This window comes from Bombina bombina, chromosome 6 (assembly GCF_027579735.1).
Source record: "Bombina bombina isolate aBomBom1 chromosome 6, aBomBom1.pri, whole genome shotgun sequence".
NCBI lineage: Eukaryota > Metazoa > Chordata > Amphibia > Anura > Bombinatoridae > Bombina > Bombina bombina.
The window spans coordinates 1,076,495,309-1,076,513,045 of record NC_069504.1 but is presented as its reverse complement, the minus strand read 5'-3'; the positions used below and the strand labels follow the sequence as shown (position 1 = coordinate 1,076,513,045).

Here is a 17,737-nt window from a genome sequence, read left to right as displayed (position 1 = left end):
TGGAACGCTAACATCCTTGTATGCAAGAGATATTTAGCGCTCCACTTGTAATCTTGCCCATAGTAAAAAAATAATAATTTATGTGTTAAAACGTACACTAGAAGGTCTCTTTAAGTTTAAATGCTTCTTATTAACCCCTTAATGATATGATGTACAATGCCAGTAATAGCACGGGTCTCTCCGACAGCGAGACACACTATTACTGCAGGTCTCATTCCAGGAGGCATTCACCACTTTGTTTAAAAACAACAGCAGATGTACAGGGGTTAAATAATCTCTCTATTAAAACCTCATTATCTCATTTAGTTTTTAGGTGAACTGTACAGAGGTCTTGTATAATTTGTAATTGTTTGTTTGGTTTAAACTTCTATGAGTACAGATGGTTAGAATGGTCTAAGTATGAGCTGGTTATAAATTTTTGTGAAACGTTAGAGAGACCAATGCACTATTCAGCTTCTGTTTCTCAACCATAAACATAGAGGTGGTAAAGACAGATATATGCATAGCTTCAGCTAAAAACAATTGTACATTTTTTGTTAAAAAAAAAAAAAACCTTAATAAAATAATGCATTTTCATAAACACTCTCACCATATATTGACATCATTTTTATTTTGTTTTCTCAGAGCTTTGACCTCAACGTTTCAGCCCTTTGGGCTATATAGAAAAAGGATTTAAGTTCCCTACTACATTAAGAAGAATACAGTGAGTAATTGTCCTTGTGTTTGTTATGATACAGTTTACAGTTAGTTATTTCCTGGGAATTCTGCGCATTTGCTTTCTGCAAGAGGCTGTATGCGATTAATGAGACACCATATCTTCCAACCCTTTGCCCTCTGCTGTACAGCGTGTGTCACATTCAAGGGAGTGAGGTGCCAATTAATTTCAAAGCCCATGCATGGCTTCTTTTTTTTCTTCCCTAGTTCACAAGGAGTGTCAGATGCTTTGTGTCCCTTAGGTACCACAAGACAAAAATATTAAGTTTCCAATATTTGCTTCTGGATAAAATAGTTAAGTATATCTGGAATATAACAGATGCAATGCAACTGTATTTCAGTCTATATATCCCGAGTGTGTGTTTATATAAAAAGGATTTTAGAGATAGAATTTAATTCCTTTTGCTGCTTATTAAAAGATAAAAATATCCAAACCTGTCAAATGCACTTCTTGGTCTAGTTTGTTGTTACAGTCCAATTATTTAGACGGTATATACTGACAGCTAAACAAGAAGAGTAAGTGGGTAGCTTCTAGTTAGTTTTACTCTCATACAAAGTAGAAATAGTTTCGGCTCATAAGAAAAAGATAGACCCACTGGCAGACAAGAGACTATTGGCAGATATTGCATCAGTACATCTTAGAAATTTGTCTCTGGAAAGCTTTTTGTAAGTCTGCCAAACGCAGTTTTTTTTTGTGGTGTCATTTAATTCCTATCTAGGCTTCCCAACCAGATCAGCCCATGGAACCAACAACCCAGTTCTTTCACTTAAGTAGTCCCATGAATATGAGTTAAATGGATTTAAGAAACATCTGCTCATACATTTCACATTTTCTGATACAAGTGCTTTTTTTTTTTTTTGGGTTGTTTTGAAGTTATAAATAAATGATAAGGAAATGTAATTATACTTATGTTCTTGGCTTTGATGTTGAGCAATTCTATGAAGGTTTTAAACAAGAGATGAATGTCTCTTAGCGACAAGCAAGCTATTCTCATCCTCTTGGGAAAGCGATTAAACACTTGCTGTAAGTTTTAGAGATGTTTTATTCCACTGATGAAGTGCAGTTCCCATCTGGTGCACAATTTTCAAAACATCTTTGAAATGGATGCTCGAGAGTAACACGGCATACATTTGCTTTCAGTTGAGTCTGGCCAAAACTGATGGCTATTACACTGTTAGGTTATGTAGGCGAAGCAAGGATGCTACTGTAGTTAATTCTTGGTGGAAGATGAATATAATATGGAGGCAGTCTAACTGGAAATGTCTGTGGTTGAAGAGGAGGAGGAAAAGCCACAATATTGTGAACTATTGCTGATGTCAAAGGGCCTTGGAAAGGTGTGTAATATCTCAAAGGGAGATCTGCACTGGTTGGTGTCCCTGGCTGTAGTCGAAAATCCTATTGTATGAAAAGGAAAAAGAATTAAGTTATAAAATACATTAATCCAGACATGTACATTTTACAAAAGCATGCAACAGTTTACATTACTGCCTAGGTATGTACAAACAATATAATAGTGCAAATGCAACACACAAGTGGTTGCATGAGTAAGTCAGGTACATAGATATAAAACAAATATTTAATTGTTTTGCCTCCCAGCATTAACATGTTAAACAGCAATGGTTCTATGCTGTGCTGGGGGTCCTTTGTATCTCTATTCATTACTGTAGTACCCAATAGTAGCGGTCATGAATCCGTAAGATGGTATCTCCTATACATATCTGGCACCAAGAGCCATGAGAGGTGTAAAGAAAAGCAATTATGACCTAGGACTGAGAATAAGGAGCTGTGATTGGTGATCTGGGGTAAACCAGGGCACAACCACACCATTCATGGTTGGGACATGTTTCAGACATTTTTTTGGGGTGTGAAAAATGGTTGCTGTCATATTAAGGTGAACTGAAAAAATTAAGCAAGGCATGATCAGTTGATATTTGGCAGCATAGGTTTGTGGGAATTGTAGTCTCAAGTAATAATCTGCAGTTGGGAAGACAATGAGTATCTGCAACTGAGTCTTGTAGCAAATGTATTAGTAAAAGTCACACACACACACCATACACATGTCACACTCACAGTACAGACACACTACACACAGAGAACATTTGCTCACAGATTAATACATTTTTACCTGAAAAAAAATATATAGAAAATGCAATGGAAAAAATATGTTAATGCCATTATTAATTCCAGATTAAATTCTAATGAAATGAGAAAAAGCAGGGGAGTTGCAAAATTATCCCCCCCGACAATTTAATAATATAATAACTAGCTACCAGTAAACATTGCTGCTGTGTAGCTGAATTTATTTATTAAAATAACGTTTATTAAAAGTGGGTCACAATAAGAAATAGCGTGCAACTGGATATTACAAGTACATGGTGCTTCACATTTACCAGAGAAAGAATTAGCACGATTGACATCGCTATAGTGCAACCTATACTTTCAATGGATATTGCAACCATGCTAAATAGCGCTTATATTACAAATTGAAAGCTAAATGGTTACACATGAGTGAAAGAGGAAACTGTGCTAGAATATTTAGCGCTACTTGAGACCTGAAGTAAAGTGGAAGGGTTAAAAATATTTTTCACAAAACACATCAAAAACATATTTAAATAAACTATTACACTCATATATACACTTTTGTATTAAAAATATAATGTTATATTGGTTAAAAGTTTTTAAAAGGGTTAAAAAGGGGATATGGTATTTGGGAAAGTGTTTAACTGGAAAGGGCTCAAAGTGGGGAGGAAAGCATAATTCTATCACTATATAAATAGCTGGTAAGTCCTCACCTTGAGTATGGAGTGCAGTTCTGTGGACCAATCTCAAAAAAAGACATAGCAGACTTTAAAAAAGTTCAGACAAGGGCCACAAAACTAATAAGGGGAATGGAGAATTCAAGCTACGGGGAAGGGCTAGCTATTTAGCGTGCCCCATAGAAGTCTATGGTGAGAAAGAGTTAGTATGGTTGCAATATTCGAAGTCTTGAAGTTAGCACGCCTGACTGATTCGCTAGATGGCTAACATTTTACTTTCAACTTGTAATACTTTTAGGCGGTTAGATTGCAAGCAAAAATAGCATACAACGTGTTATCTGGCCCTATACGTTTAATTTATTTGTAGGGGTTAAACACACAGTTATATACAAGCATTAGTGTAATAATAAAATCATCTAACACATTAGAGCATTTTCTTTTTGCGCTTGTCTATCTCTTTAAATGCTCCATGTATACATTCTTACAAAATAAAGTATCCTTGTCTTTTTTTTGCATATTTTATCTACTCAAAATCTACTTACCAGACAGTCTTGCTTGGGTGCAGGAATCATATCAATTGCTGTGAGATGCTGAAGTCCTCCAAAATTTCCTAATTTTTCATACTTCCTCCATTTTGCTCGCCGGTTTTGAAACCAGATCTTGTTGGAAAGGAAAATGAAACATATGAACAGAAATGATTTGAAAGCACAAATTTGTCCACTAATTTGTCTTTCTATATAATGCAGAGTACATGGCTAAAGCTGATGCAGAGTGAACGTTAACCCCCCCCCCCCAATATATATCATGCTGCTAAGTCAGAAGCGTTATTAATGTCAACATGGCCCAGATCTAGGGGTGGTAAAGGACATGTAGGCGATTGCCAGGAATGGGCATATGGTGGCTAACCTTGGAAAAATACAATAACTTTACTGTTCATTGATAGAAGGTTTTAGAGATATGTTAAATAGCTAGCTCTAGTGTGTTTTATTTATATTTAATTACAAAGACTATAGATTTCCATTACAACACAAAACCCTTCCCCCTCTTACATGGACTCATGTAGAGGTGCCCTAAAGCGGTTCTGCTTTGGTCTTCCTTATGGAAGTTTCAGCACTGGCCAGTGCCTAGGGTGCAAGTTTAGGAGGGTGCAGTTTTTTTCTGACAGAAGAGAAGGAGTAGCATAACACTGCTAGTCTAGTGTAACACTGCATGCCCTCAGATCCAAAGTCTCCCTACGGAATTTGTCCACTTCACAAAGGCAACACTGAATCTCCAGTTTACCAAGGTAATTACACGGTCAGCTCTTGTAAAGAAAAATACACCAAACAGTCACTAAAACACTCCTGCTCAGACACACACAGAGTTGTCCCCCAGGGGTATCATCCAGTAGACACATGAATATTGCGTGGAGTAACCATCCCTGGGGATTAAGTAATAATGGCACTGCTACTCTTGGGACCTGGATGCTGTTGTACACTAGAAACCGAGGCTATGGGGGATATTTATAAAAGTGTCAACCAAAAATACGCTTGAATTCCGTGTCATAATTGTCACGAGATTGATCCAACCTAGTTATCAAAGCCTCAAGATCGGAAGAAGTTGAATTTTGTGATGTAACATGTGATCCGGTGGTCTCAATTCGACGCAGATCGATGCGAGTTGAAACCCTGTTGAATTCTAGCGGAATTATTTTCATTCAACCTTCTATTTGACACTATTTGAAGCTTTTAAAAAGTTATCAAAAACTCAACATTTACGCTCGCGTCTTTTCTGATGCAGCGTACCGAGTTTTCAATCTGCCACCCTTGAGGTCGCAGATGCCATAGAACGCAATCGGAGTTGGAAAACACAGAAATCCTATGTTCGATGCTGCAAGACAATGAAGCATATCACCTAATAAAATTCAATTACAAACTATTTAAATATGTATACCCTTCAAAAATCGAACAATATTATTGCTACAAATGTGGTGCACTATATAGAGAAACATTTTTACATATAAAAATATCAATCTTTATTTTTACAATCTATTTGCACCATGTTTAATATTGTATGTACGCTTATACAAATGTTACAAACACAAACAGCCAGATTACGAGTTTTGCGTTATGGCTGACACGCTAATAACTTGCAAGTTATTTTCACCACTCACCTTTCATAGCGCTGGTATTACAGGATTGCAAAAAAACGGCTTGTGCGGGCGATATGGTTGCGTTGAGCTCCATATCTCACCCAAATACAAGCAGTGTTTTGACGTGCTCGTGCACGATTTCCCCATAGACATCAATTGGGAGAGCCAGCTAAAAAAAAGCCTAACACCTGCAATTGCAGAGCGTAAATCTCCGTAACGCAGCCCCATTGATGTCTATGGGGAAAAAAATGTATGTTTAAACCTAACACCCTAACATAAACCCCGAGTCTAAACACCCTTAATCTGCCACCCCCGACATCGCCAACACTTACATTACCCTTATTAACCCCTAATCTGCCGCCCTCAATGTCGCGCCATCTACCTAGACTTATTAACCCCTAATCTGCCGCCCCAACATCGCGCCACCTACATAAATTTAATAACCCCTAATCTGCCGCCCCCAATGACGTTGCCGCCGCCACTATACTAAAGTTATTAACCTCTAAACCTCTGGCCTCCCACATCACCAACACTAAATAAATATATTAACCCCTAACGTAACCCTAACCCTAACGTAACCCTAACACCCCCTAACTTTAATATAATTAAAATAATTCTAAATAAAACTTACTATTAATAACGAAATAATTCCTATTTAAAACTAAATACTTACCAGTAAAATAAACCCTAAGCTAGCTACAACATAACTAATAGTTACATTGCAGCTATCTTAGGTTTTATTTTTATTTCACAGGTAAGTTTGTATTTATTTTAACTAGGTAGAATAGTTAGTAAACAGTTATTAACTATTTACTAACTACCTAGTTAAAATAAATACAAATTTACCTGTAAAATAAAACCTAACCTGCCTTACACTAAAACCTAACATTACAATAAAATTAAATGAATTAAATTAACAAAATACATTTATCTAAATTACAAAAAAAATAAACACAAAATAATTTTTTTTTATCAAAAATAAAAATGAATTACTCATAATATAATTGTCCTATCAAAATAAAAAAGCCCGCCAAAAATAAAAAAACCCTAGCCTAAACTGAACTGCCAATGGCCCTTAAAGGGGCCTTTTGCGGGGCATTGCCCCAAATAAATCAGCTCTTTTACCTGTAAAAAAAAATACAAACACCCCCCAACAGTAAAACCCACCACCCAACCAACCCCCCCCAAATAAAACCCTATCCAAATAAACCTAAGCTTCCCATTGCCCTGAAATGGCCTTTGTATGGGCATTGCCCTTAAAAGGGCATTTAGCTCTTTTACATTGCCCAAAACCCTAAGCTAAAAATAAAACCCACCCAATAAACCCTTTTAAAAAACCTAACACTAACCCCCGACGATCCACTTACAGTTTTTGAAGACCGGACATCCATCCTTATCCAAGCGGCAGAAGTCCTGATTGAAGCCGGCAGAAGTCTTCATCCAAGCGGGCAGAAGTCTTCATCCATTCGGCATCTTCTATCTTCTTCCGTCCGGCGCGGAGCGGGTCCATCTTCAAGACATACGGCGCGGAGCATCCTCTTCTTCCGATGGCTGCTGAAGAATTAAGTTTCCCTTTAAATGACGTCATCCAAGATGGTGTCCCTTACATTCCGATTCCAATAAGATTGAGCTCACATTCTATTGGCTGATTGGAAAAGCCAATAGAATGCGAGCTCAATCCTATTGGCTGAAACAATCAGCCAATAGGATGAAAGCTCAATCCTATTGGCTGATTGCAACAGCCAATAGGATTTGTTCCCCCTTAACTCCTATTGGCTGATCAAATTCTATCAGTCAATCGGAATGTAAGGGACGCCATCTTGGATGACGTCATTTAAAGGGACAGTCTAGTATAAATTAAACTTTCATTATTCAGATAGTACTTTTAATTTTAATCAACTTTCCAATTTACTTTTATTCTCTTGGTATTCTTAGTTTAAACTAAACATAGGTAGGCTCATATGCTAATTTCTAAGCCTTTGAGGGCTGCCTCTTATCACATGCATTTTAAATTTCTTTTCAACACAAAAAGACAAAGTACACGTGGGTTATATAGATAACACTGTGTTCAGGCACAGAAAGTTATTTAAGATCTAGCACAATACAATGCTAAATTTAAGACAATAGATAAACAGTCACAGTCATGTGATCAGGGGGCTGGAAGAAGGTTCCTAGATACAAGGTAATCACAGAGGTAAAAAGTATAATAATATAACTGTGTTGGTTATGAAAAACTGTGGAATGGGTAATAAAAGGGATTACCTATCTTTTAAAACAATAACAATTCTATGGTAGACTGTCCCTTTAAAGGAAAACTTCATTCTTCAGCAGCCATTGGAAGAAGAGGATGCTCTGTGCCGGATGTCTTGAAGATGGACCCTCTCCGCGCCAGATGGATGAAGATAGAAGATGCCGGATGGATGAAGACTTCTGCCCGCTTGGATAAAGACTTTTGGCGGCTTCGATGAGGACTTCTGCTGCCTGGATGAGGATGGATGTCCGGTCTTCACAAACTTTAAGTGGATCGTCGGGGGTTTTATGTTTAGCTTAGGGTTTTGGGCAGTGTAAAAGAGCTAAATGCCCTTTTAAGGGCAATGCCCATCCAAATGCACTTTTCAGGGCAATGGGGATCTTAGGTTTATTTAGATAGGGTTTAATCTTTTAAAGCCGTTATGCCATTCTATTCCGTCATAATTTGACTGGGCTTTAAAGCCGTTATGACGGAATAGAACGTCATAGCTAACGGCTGTCCTGAAGCCTTCTGTGCTGTCAGGACTTGATTGTGGTCTTGGGGGCGTTCCTAGGGTTGTAGGGACACCCCCCAGACACGATCCAATAAGTGAAATCTCGCGATTGTGTGCACGATCGCGTGGTTATAATTTGTCTACATCGGAACAGTTGTTCCGATGTAGGCACTTTAGCCCAGACTCGAAAGGGTTAATTTGGGGGGGTTTAGTTGTGTAGGTGGTGGGTTTTACTGTTGGGGGGGTGTTTGTATTTTTTTTACAGGTAAAAGAGCTGATTTATTTGGGGCAATGCCCCGCAAAAGGCCCTTTTAAGGGCCATTGGCAGTTTAGTGTAGGCTAGGTTTTTTTTTATTTTGGGGGGGCTTTTTTATTTTGATAAGGCTATTAGATTAGGAGTAATTTGTTTTTATTTTTGATAATATCTTTTTTATTTTGTGTAATTTAGTGTTTATATTTTTGTAATTTAGATAAATGTATATTGTTAATTTAATTTATTTAATTTTATTGTAATGTTAGGTTTTAGTGTGAGGCAGGTTATGTTTTATTTTACAGGTAAATTTGTATTTATTTTAACTAGGTAGCTAGTAAATAGTTAATCACTATTTACTAACTAGTCTACCTAGTTAAAATAAATACAAACTTACCTGTAAAATAAAAATAAAACCTAAGATAGCTATAATGCAACTATTAGTTATATTGTAGCTAGCTTAGGGTTTATTTTACAGGTAAATATTTTGTTTTAAATAGGAATTATTTAGTTATTAACAGTAAGTTTTATTTAAAATTATTTTAATTATATTAAAGTTAGGAGGGGTAAGGTTAGGTTTAGGGGTTAATAGGTTTATTATAGCATGGGCGGACGGCAAATTAGGGGTTAATTATATTTATATAGTGTTTTTGATGCGAGAGGGCGGTGGTTTAGGGGTTAATAATTTTATTATAGTGGCAAAGATGTTGGAGAGCGGCAAAATAGGGGTTAATACATTTTTTAAGTGGCGGCGATGTCTGGAGCGGCAGATTAGGGGTTAATAATTTTATTTTAGTGTTTGCGAAGCGGGAGGGCCTCGGTTTAGGGGTTAATAGGTAGTTTATGGGTGTTAGTGTACTTTTTAACAGTTTAGTTATGAGTTTTATGTTACAGCTTCTTTAAATGTAAAACTCATAACCACTGACTTTAGATGGCGGTACGGATCTTGTCGGTATAGACTGTACCGCTCACTTTTTGGCCTCCCCGCAAAACTCGTAATACCAGCGCTATGGAAGTCCAATTGAAAAAGGACTTTTTTAGAGTACGGTACTGATGTTGCGTGGCGATCCAAAAAAATGTGTGGTACAGCTATTCTGACAAGACTTGTAATAGCAGCGGTAGGGAAAAAGCATTGTTAGGGGCCATAACAATGCTTTTTCAATCATAACGCAAAACTTGTAATCTGGCTGAATGTTATTAAATAGCATTCCCTTTCTGTCATGTTTTTCAATGGTCATACACTACATTATTATTTAATTCACTCTTTAAATACCTTTTTGAACAAAGGATAGCAAGAGAATGAAAACTTTAAAAAAAATCACACAAAGGATAGCAAGAGAATGAAAACAGTGCCAATATGTATATATATAAATAATGAAATATGTATGCACAATCTTCAAAAAAATTCTAATAATTGACTGTCCACTTTGCACCAAATTTTTTCTTTCATGATTCAGACAGACCTTGAAATTTTAAGCAACTTTCTAATTTACTCCTATTATCATTTTTTCTTCTTTCTCTTGCTATCTTTATTTGAAATAGTAGGAATATAATGTTACAAGCTGGCCCATCTTCAGGGGTCAATTTATCAAAGGCTTTCACTAGCCTTTGAGTCCCTATGGCTGCAGGTTCTCACAAGAGAACCTGCACACCGTATTTAACAAGCAGCGGTCATCAGACCTAACCTTTTGCCACTTCTAAAGTAGCGAAAAACAATCTCTGTAGTCTAGTCCGACCGAGAAGATTGACAGCTCCTGCCCGCACGTGATAGGTTGTGCGTGGGCAAGGGGTGGGATTGCACGCAAGCACAAAATAATGCTCGTGTGCAATGCTGAATTCTGCCAGGGAAATTCAGTCTACCAGAGGCGAGCTGCAGCGATCAGGGGCACGCATGTGTGCCCCTGTCCTCCTCAGCTTGATAAATCGCCCCCTTAGTTTAGCACTTGGGTAGCACTTGCTGATTGGTGGCTAAATGTAGGGACCAATCAGCAAGAGCTATCCAGGGTGCTGAAACAAAAATGGGACGGATACTATGCTTATATTCCTGCTTTTGCAAATAAAGATACCAAGAAAACGAAGAAAAATTAATAATAGGATAGGAGTAAATTAGAAAGTTGCTTACAATGAAATGGTCTATCTGAATCATGAAAGAAAATAATTTGGGTTTATTATTCCTTTAATTACTTAAATGTTCACACTATTTGTGAGATTTTGTGTACAGTGAGGTAAATAGACACAGCACAGCCTCTGTATCTTTTGTTTGTGGTGACAACATACCCTGATTGGACAAGCATGCAGTATAATATAGGTATTTGCTGAAATAAAATCATGACTGAAAGCTGCTTTAGATGAAATTAATAATAATGTAAAACTGCAGCTGGAAAATGCATAAACTACCAACATATGTGGAGTCAGGATGTATAATGTGAATACCCTGTGACCTTAAGCAAATCATGTTATCTCTCAGTGCCTAAGGCAGCACAAATCAAATTGTAAGGCTGAAAAAAATGTGTAATGCAGATGATTAGATTCCAATGAGATATAAAAATGTAGAGAAGTCTACTCATATCCCTGCCTATCTTCAATATTTAGGCTTAACATAGGCTTAAAGGGACAGCCAACTCCAAAATATTATATAGATAAACCCTAGTTTTACATAACCAACACCGTTATTTTAATACACTTTTTACCTTTGTATCTAAGCCTCTGCAGGCTGCCCCCTTATCTCAGGCCTATTTATTTATCATCTATTGACTTGTATTTTAGCCAATTAGTGCTAGGTCCTGCACAATTCCACGGGAGAGAGCACAATGTTATCTATATGGCTCACATGAACTAATACTCTCTTGTTATGAAAAGCTAATAAAAAAAAAGCAACTGATAAGAGGCTGTCTATAGTGGCTTAGAAACAGGCAGAAATTTAGAGGTTTAAAAGTTATAAAGTATATTAATATAACAATGTTGGATGTGCAAAGCTGGGGGATGGGTAGTAAAGGTGTTATCTATCTTTTTAAACAATAACAATTTTGGTGTTGACTGTCCCTTTAAAGGGACAGTGTAAAATTAAACTTTCATGGTTCAGATAGAGCCTGCAATTTTCAGACACTTTTCACTTTACTTCTATTATCAAATTTATTTCATTATCTTGGTATCCTTTGATGAAAAGCATACCTAGGTAGGCCCAGAAGCAGTAATGCACTACTGGAAGCTAGCTTGTGATTGGTAGCTACACATGTATGCCTCTTGTCATTGGCTCACAAGATGTGATCCATTAGGTGCCAGTAGTTTATTACTGCTCTGGAGCTGAGTTTAAGGGGCCGCTTGATGCCCCAGTTTCTGTGCGAGCCTTCAGACTGCTGCTCCATAACTTGTCCGTCTGCTCTGAGGCTGCGGACAGAAATCAACCCGATCGAATACGATTGGGTTGATTAACACCCACTGCTAGCGGCCGATTGGCCGTGAATCTGCAGGGGGGCGGTATTGCACCCTCAGTTCACAAGAACTGCTGGTGCAATGATAAATGCTGACAGCGTATGCTGTCGGCATTTATAGATGTGCGGTGGACTTCATACGCTACATCATATCATGTCCGCTCACACTATGATAAATCTACCCCTAAGTATGTGTTTAACTTCTTTATATGTGTTAAATACATAGGGCACGACGATCTAAACTTCGCTAGATCAGACATGTTTTTTTCTCGTACAATTATCTTTAAAAAGGGACAGTCCCTGTGAGATGGTTAGCAGTGAGCAGGGGGCGCACTTTAAAAAGTAAATCCTGCAGCCAATATAAATTCTATTACGCTGCTTTCTGTGTATAGCATCTTACAATCACCTATATTTTTGCATGCCTGTGTTTTTCTATTAGGGTTAGTATTTTGAGTGTTTCGAGAAAAGCTTGCTACATTTTAGTTTGCGAAAAAAACCTGTGAGATCAGCAGTGTGAAAAACGTTAGAGAATTACACTACGAAAAGAGAGAGAATTTCATATACATCCATGGAACGTCTATATTCAATTATGATTTACACTGTGCATATTTAATACAATTCATTTCTATATAATTTACAATCAAATTTTAAGTTTTTGATAAAATACAATTTTGGTGAAGAATTTTGTTTTGATTTTTGATGCACCTTAACAATACAATTTTTTCTAGCACATTTTTTTGTGAATGTTCAATTGTTTGTTTTGTAAGATATTTAAAATACAATTTTTATTTTGCACTTTTATAAAATGTGCATCTCCTCCGCATGTTAAAATGCAGTACGCGCCTCTTAGCAAGACACCCTGTGGTTTTAGATCATTCTACCAGGGATATCATTCTTTAATATTCTTGCCAACTTTTTAAAAATTAAGCATGATAAAACATGGCTTCAAAAACCACCTCTATGCTGATGACACCCAGATCTACCTCTCCACCCCTGCTCTCTCTTCCTCTGTCCTTTCTCATGTCAGCGACTGCTTATTTGGTATTTCTTCCTGGATGGCCGCTCTCACCAACTAAAGATTAACATGTCCAAGACTGAGCTCTACGCCGACTTCTGACTTCTCTATCCCTGTCGACGTATAACGATTTCCCCATCGCCCCAATTCCGCTTCCTCGGAGTTACACTTGACTCAAATCTATCCTTCGTCCCCCACATCCAATTGCTTTCTTCATTCTGTCAAAACCACCTACACAATTTCCAAGATTCGCCCTTTTCGGAGTGCTTACAACACAACGCAAATAATCGACTCCCTTGGTATTTCCCAACTTGACTACTGCAATAACCTACCTACTTGCACATCCTCTTAACTGCCTCTCCCCCCTTCAATCCATCCTAAATGCTTCTGCCAAGCTAATCCACCTTTTCCGTAGCTCTGTATCTGCTGCACCTCTATGCGAGTCCCTTCATTGGCTCCCCATTCACAGAAGAATTAAATTAAAAATTCTCACCCTTACAAAATAATAATAACTAGTATTTATATAGTGCCTTTCTCCCAGTGGGACTTGAATCGCATTTTCAGCGCTCGCTCTCAGAATTAACCAAATCGCTGCTGAATAGTAATAGTTGTTATTATTACCCACTTTTAATGGTACTCATTTTATCGACCTCGGAAGGATGAAGGGTTGAGTCGGCCCTGCCGGGATTTGGACCTTTGACCTTGGATCTTTTAAACAGGCTTTTTTTTAGTCAGGGCATTTACCAACTGAGCTACCTCACCGGCCTACATACAAAGTTCTAATCACCGCCGCTCCCCACTACCTATCCTCTCTAATAAACAAATATACTCCAGCCCGCCCACTAAGATCCAACAATGACCTGCTCCTTGCATCTTCGACTATCACGTCCTCCCATACTAGACTACAGGACTTCTGTCATGCAGCACCTACCCTCTGCAACACTCTCCCTCGTGCTGTAAGGCTTTGTCCTAATCTTTCTTCCTTTAAATGCTCCCTGATGACTTTTTGTTCAGAGAAGCCTACCACCCAACTCAATAATGAATTAATTTCACTTACCTAAAATTTCCCTGCATTAAAGGGACATAATACTCATATGCTAAATCACTTGAAACTGATACAGTATAACTGTATAAAGCTGAAAATATCCCCTGGGCATCTCTATCTAAAAAAGGAAGATATTTTACCTCACAATTTCCTCAGTTCAGCAGACTTAGTTCTGTGGAAAAAGTTATAATTCAGCTGCTGTCCAGCTGTAGGTAAAAAAAAATAATGAAGAAATGAACAGCAGCCAATAAGCATCAACAGTGCTGAGGTCTTGAACTCTTTTACTGTGATCTCATGAGATTTTACTTAACTCTCATAAGATTTCATAGTAAACTTCCTTAGACTGAATAGGGAAATAAGATGAGTGTGCACGTAAGCTCACTCCCTTAGCTGTCCCGGGACAGACATACTGATTTGCTGCTTAGAAGTCCTTTAAATGGGATGTGGCTACTGAGGAGCTTTTGAGGTAAAATATCTTTCTTTTTTACATAGAGATGTTCAGGTGATATTTTCTAGTCAGCTTTTTACAGCTATGCTGCATCAATTTCAAGTGTTTCAACATTTGGGTATCGCGGCCCTTTAACATCTTTCTCAATCTTGCAGTCCTCACCTCCTGTTTCTCAACCTCCTACCCTTCTAGATTTAAGTTCCCATGGGAATAAGGCCCTCAATTCTTCCTGTATGTATGTTTTGTCCTGTCTCTTACAAGTTTTATATAATTGTTTTATTTAAATGAATTGTACCCATGGACAGCACTGTGAAATATGTTGGCGCTTCATAAATTATAATATAATAATAAAAAAATACCATGAATTACACTTTTTGTGTTCACTGAGACATGACTTTGGATTTGCCCAACCTAACATATTTTGCTAAAATTTTAATTTATGATTGAATTATACTATATATTATTGATGTATGAAATTTAAATGAATGTCCCTTTAAATATTTCACATTCAGACAATCTTTAATGTATTTATTTTGTACCCAGATCTAGCCGTACGCAGATCTGATTGCTGGTACATAAAACAAGGTCATTAATATCCCTTTAAATATTTCACATACTTAAATGTATTTACTGTATTTTACTACACTGATCAACTTGAGATGACAAGTAATTTGTAGATCGTCCAAATAACTAACATTAGAGGTGAAATATAAAACACCACATTTTATTAATCATTAAAGGGCCATTATAGTCAATTAATGACATGCTCGTATTTGCTTGAGCATGTCATTTTAAGATTAGCGACCCTTTAATGCTATGTGTTTAACCCCCGCTTATGATACACAGAACACTGCTGAGTAGAAATTGATGCTGATCCAATCAGCAGTGCTAGCCACACACTTCTTCTACTACACAGGTACTTTAACTACACAAGTTTAACCCCTTTGGGGAGGATAAACATATAAAATTAAAGGGTTGATAATCTTTTATTACATGCTTTATGAACTTTATAACTATCATGTTACAGTGAAGCCCACTGAAAGGTCTAGGTAGTGCTGGGGTGTTAAATACCTTATAACTATAATGTGATTGAAATGCCCATTTACAGTACTAGGCAGTGCTATAAAAGTGATAGCTATTGTGTTATTGTGCTGGGGATGCTATAAAACATATAGTTATGATGTTATTGTTATACCCATTGACAATTCTACAGAGGTGGTAGGGGTGCTATAAACCTTATGGCAACCATGTGAATATAATTCTCATTACCAGTTTTAGGGGGTGCTTGTTGTGCTATAAACCATACAGCTATTAGCTATCATGTAAAGATCATGCCCATTAAAAGCTTGTGGTGCTATACATGCCCATACGTTACTATAGCACTCCCAAATCTCAACGATGCCAGCTGGCCTGCATTTGTAAGGCAGTGCCTTCTTTCACACAAGGAGAGAGGTAAAGGAGTGAAACAGGAAATTTAAAGAAAAATAAATAAATAGACATAGAAGTAGGAATTAGATGACAATGATCCCACCAACACCCCCTGCACCCTTGATATGTAGATTTTTGGTTACGTTTTACACACAATTTTGTGGTCTAGAATCATCTATGGTCATGCCAAGGAGAAGAAAAACCACTAGACTGTAAGTCTGATTAACAACAACCTAAACCAAAAGACTGACCAATCAGGAGTTATCCCCAGTAATTGTCCCCCACTATTGTCATATTCCTATTATGGCCAGGGATGATTGCTCCCGCCCCCTAGAGCATTATTACCTGCACACGGTTCTCTGGTAGTTTGATCTTTGCAGCCAACTGGTCTCGTGTCTGGACATCTGGGTAATGAGTAACCTGAAAAATCCTCTCTAACTCCTGCAACTGTTTCATTGTGAATGTGGTTCTTATTCTTCGCTTGTTCTTGCGGTCACCTGAAAAAAAAGTTAAATTACATGACTGTACTGAATATACCAGCAAGTCTTTACCATAGTGTTGGGCACCACAGAGTATCTCAACTCTTAGCCAAAAGTGAATACAAAGATTGCACATTCCCATGGTGTTTTATTTTGAGCACAAAGTCATAATCATGAAAATGAATTTGGTGACACATTTTGTATGTTTGTCCATTACATGTTTTTATTATTGTATTGAATGAAAGCTGTAGCCAAACCTATTCTAACATTCATAGGAAAAAGCAGTTACTATGCTGAAAATATTTTGGGGTAAATTTATTAAAGTATGGATGGGCATGATACGATGTAGTGTATCATGTCCGCCGCACATCGATAAATGCCAACAGCATACGCCCTGCTGGCACAATGCCGCCCCCTGAAGATTCGCGGCCGCTAGCAGGGGGTGTCAATCAACCCAATCGTATTCGATCGGGTTGATCTCTGTCCGCCGCCTCAGAGCAGGCAGACAGGTTATGGAGCAGCGGTCTTTAGGAACACCGGGCATCAAGCTCCTTACGGAGCTTGATAAATTGACCCGTTTGTGTGTTTCTTACTAATGCTCAGTGTCGATTAAGCTTTTTTGAAACCAGTAATACATTTAATTTTGAAATGGTATCTTTTAGATAAAGCAAAGAAAATGTGTCTACCATATTCCATTAATGATAACAATTGCAATATTTATATAGTGGAGAGTACATGGAGTCAATGTGCACATGCACTGTACATAATCCAGGAAAAGAAAGGAACATTTACTTGACAAGCCTCAGTGCTAAGGAATTTGACATCAAATGAATAATAATAATATTAATCCAGATAAATGCACGTGAGGGATCATGCTATGTGGGGGAATCTTTGTGAAAGCAAATTGTAACATTTTAAATGTAACTACATAACATTTTCCTCTCTTGAGTGCTAAAAATGTTATTTATTTAAAACCATTATATTCATTTTATATAAATTTAAAAGAACATGTACAGTAAATTCAAAAAGAAAATGTCCTAATGTGCTAGAGTATGTTATTATTACGTGAATATATCTATTGGATCAATCAAAACCCTCATCTAAAGATTTTCTTCAGAAAATCCCCATTAAAGTAGCTAAATCAGTTGATACGTTTTTCTAAAGGATTTTAATTGACCCCTATGTATTTAACCCTAGCAGAAAGGGTTAAACCCTTAATTAAAGTCAGCTCTAGAGCAACAAGGCACTATTGGGAGCTAGCTGTACACATCTGGTGAACCAATAGCAAGAGGCAT

At 37.4% G+C, this 17,737-nt stretch overlaps 1 protein-coding gene across 1 annotated transcript in view; it reads right to left on the bottom strand.

Moving 5' to 3' along the window:
* Nucleotides 1-593: 593 nt before the first annotated feature.
* ISX (intestine specific homeobox) overlaps nucleotides 594-17,737 on the bottom strand; it is a 52,754-nt gene continuing 35,610 nt past the window's right edge. Inside the window, exons 3-5 of the mRNA XM_053719685.1 lie at nucleotides 16,309-16,460; nucleotides 4,014-4,130; nucleotides 594-2,110 (exon numbers count right to left, since the gene is read on the bottom strand). Of these exons, the coding sequence (XP_053575660.1) occupies nucleotides 1,895-2,110; nucleotides 4,014-4,130; nucleotides 16,309-16,460 (485 nt within the window). The 3' untranslated portion in view covers nucleotides 594-1,894. The remainder of the gene's footprint in view (nucleotides 2,111-4,013; nucleotides 4,131-16,308; nucleotides 16,461-17,737) is intronic.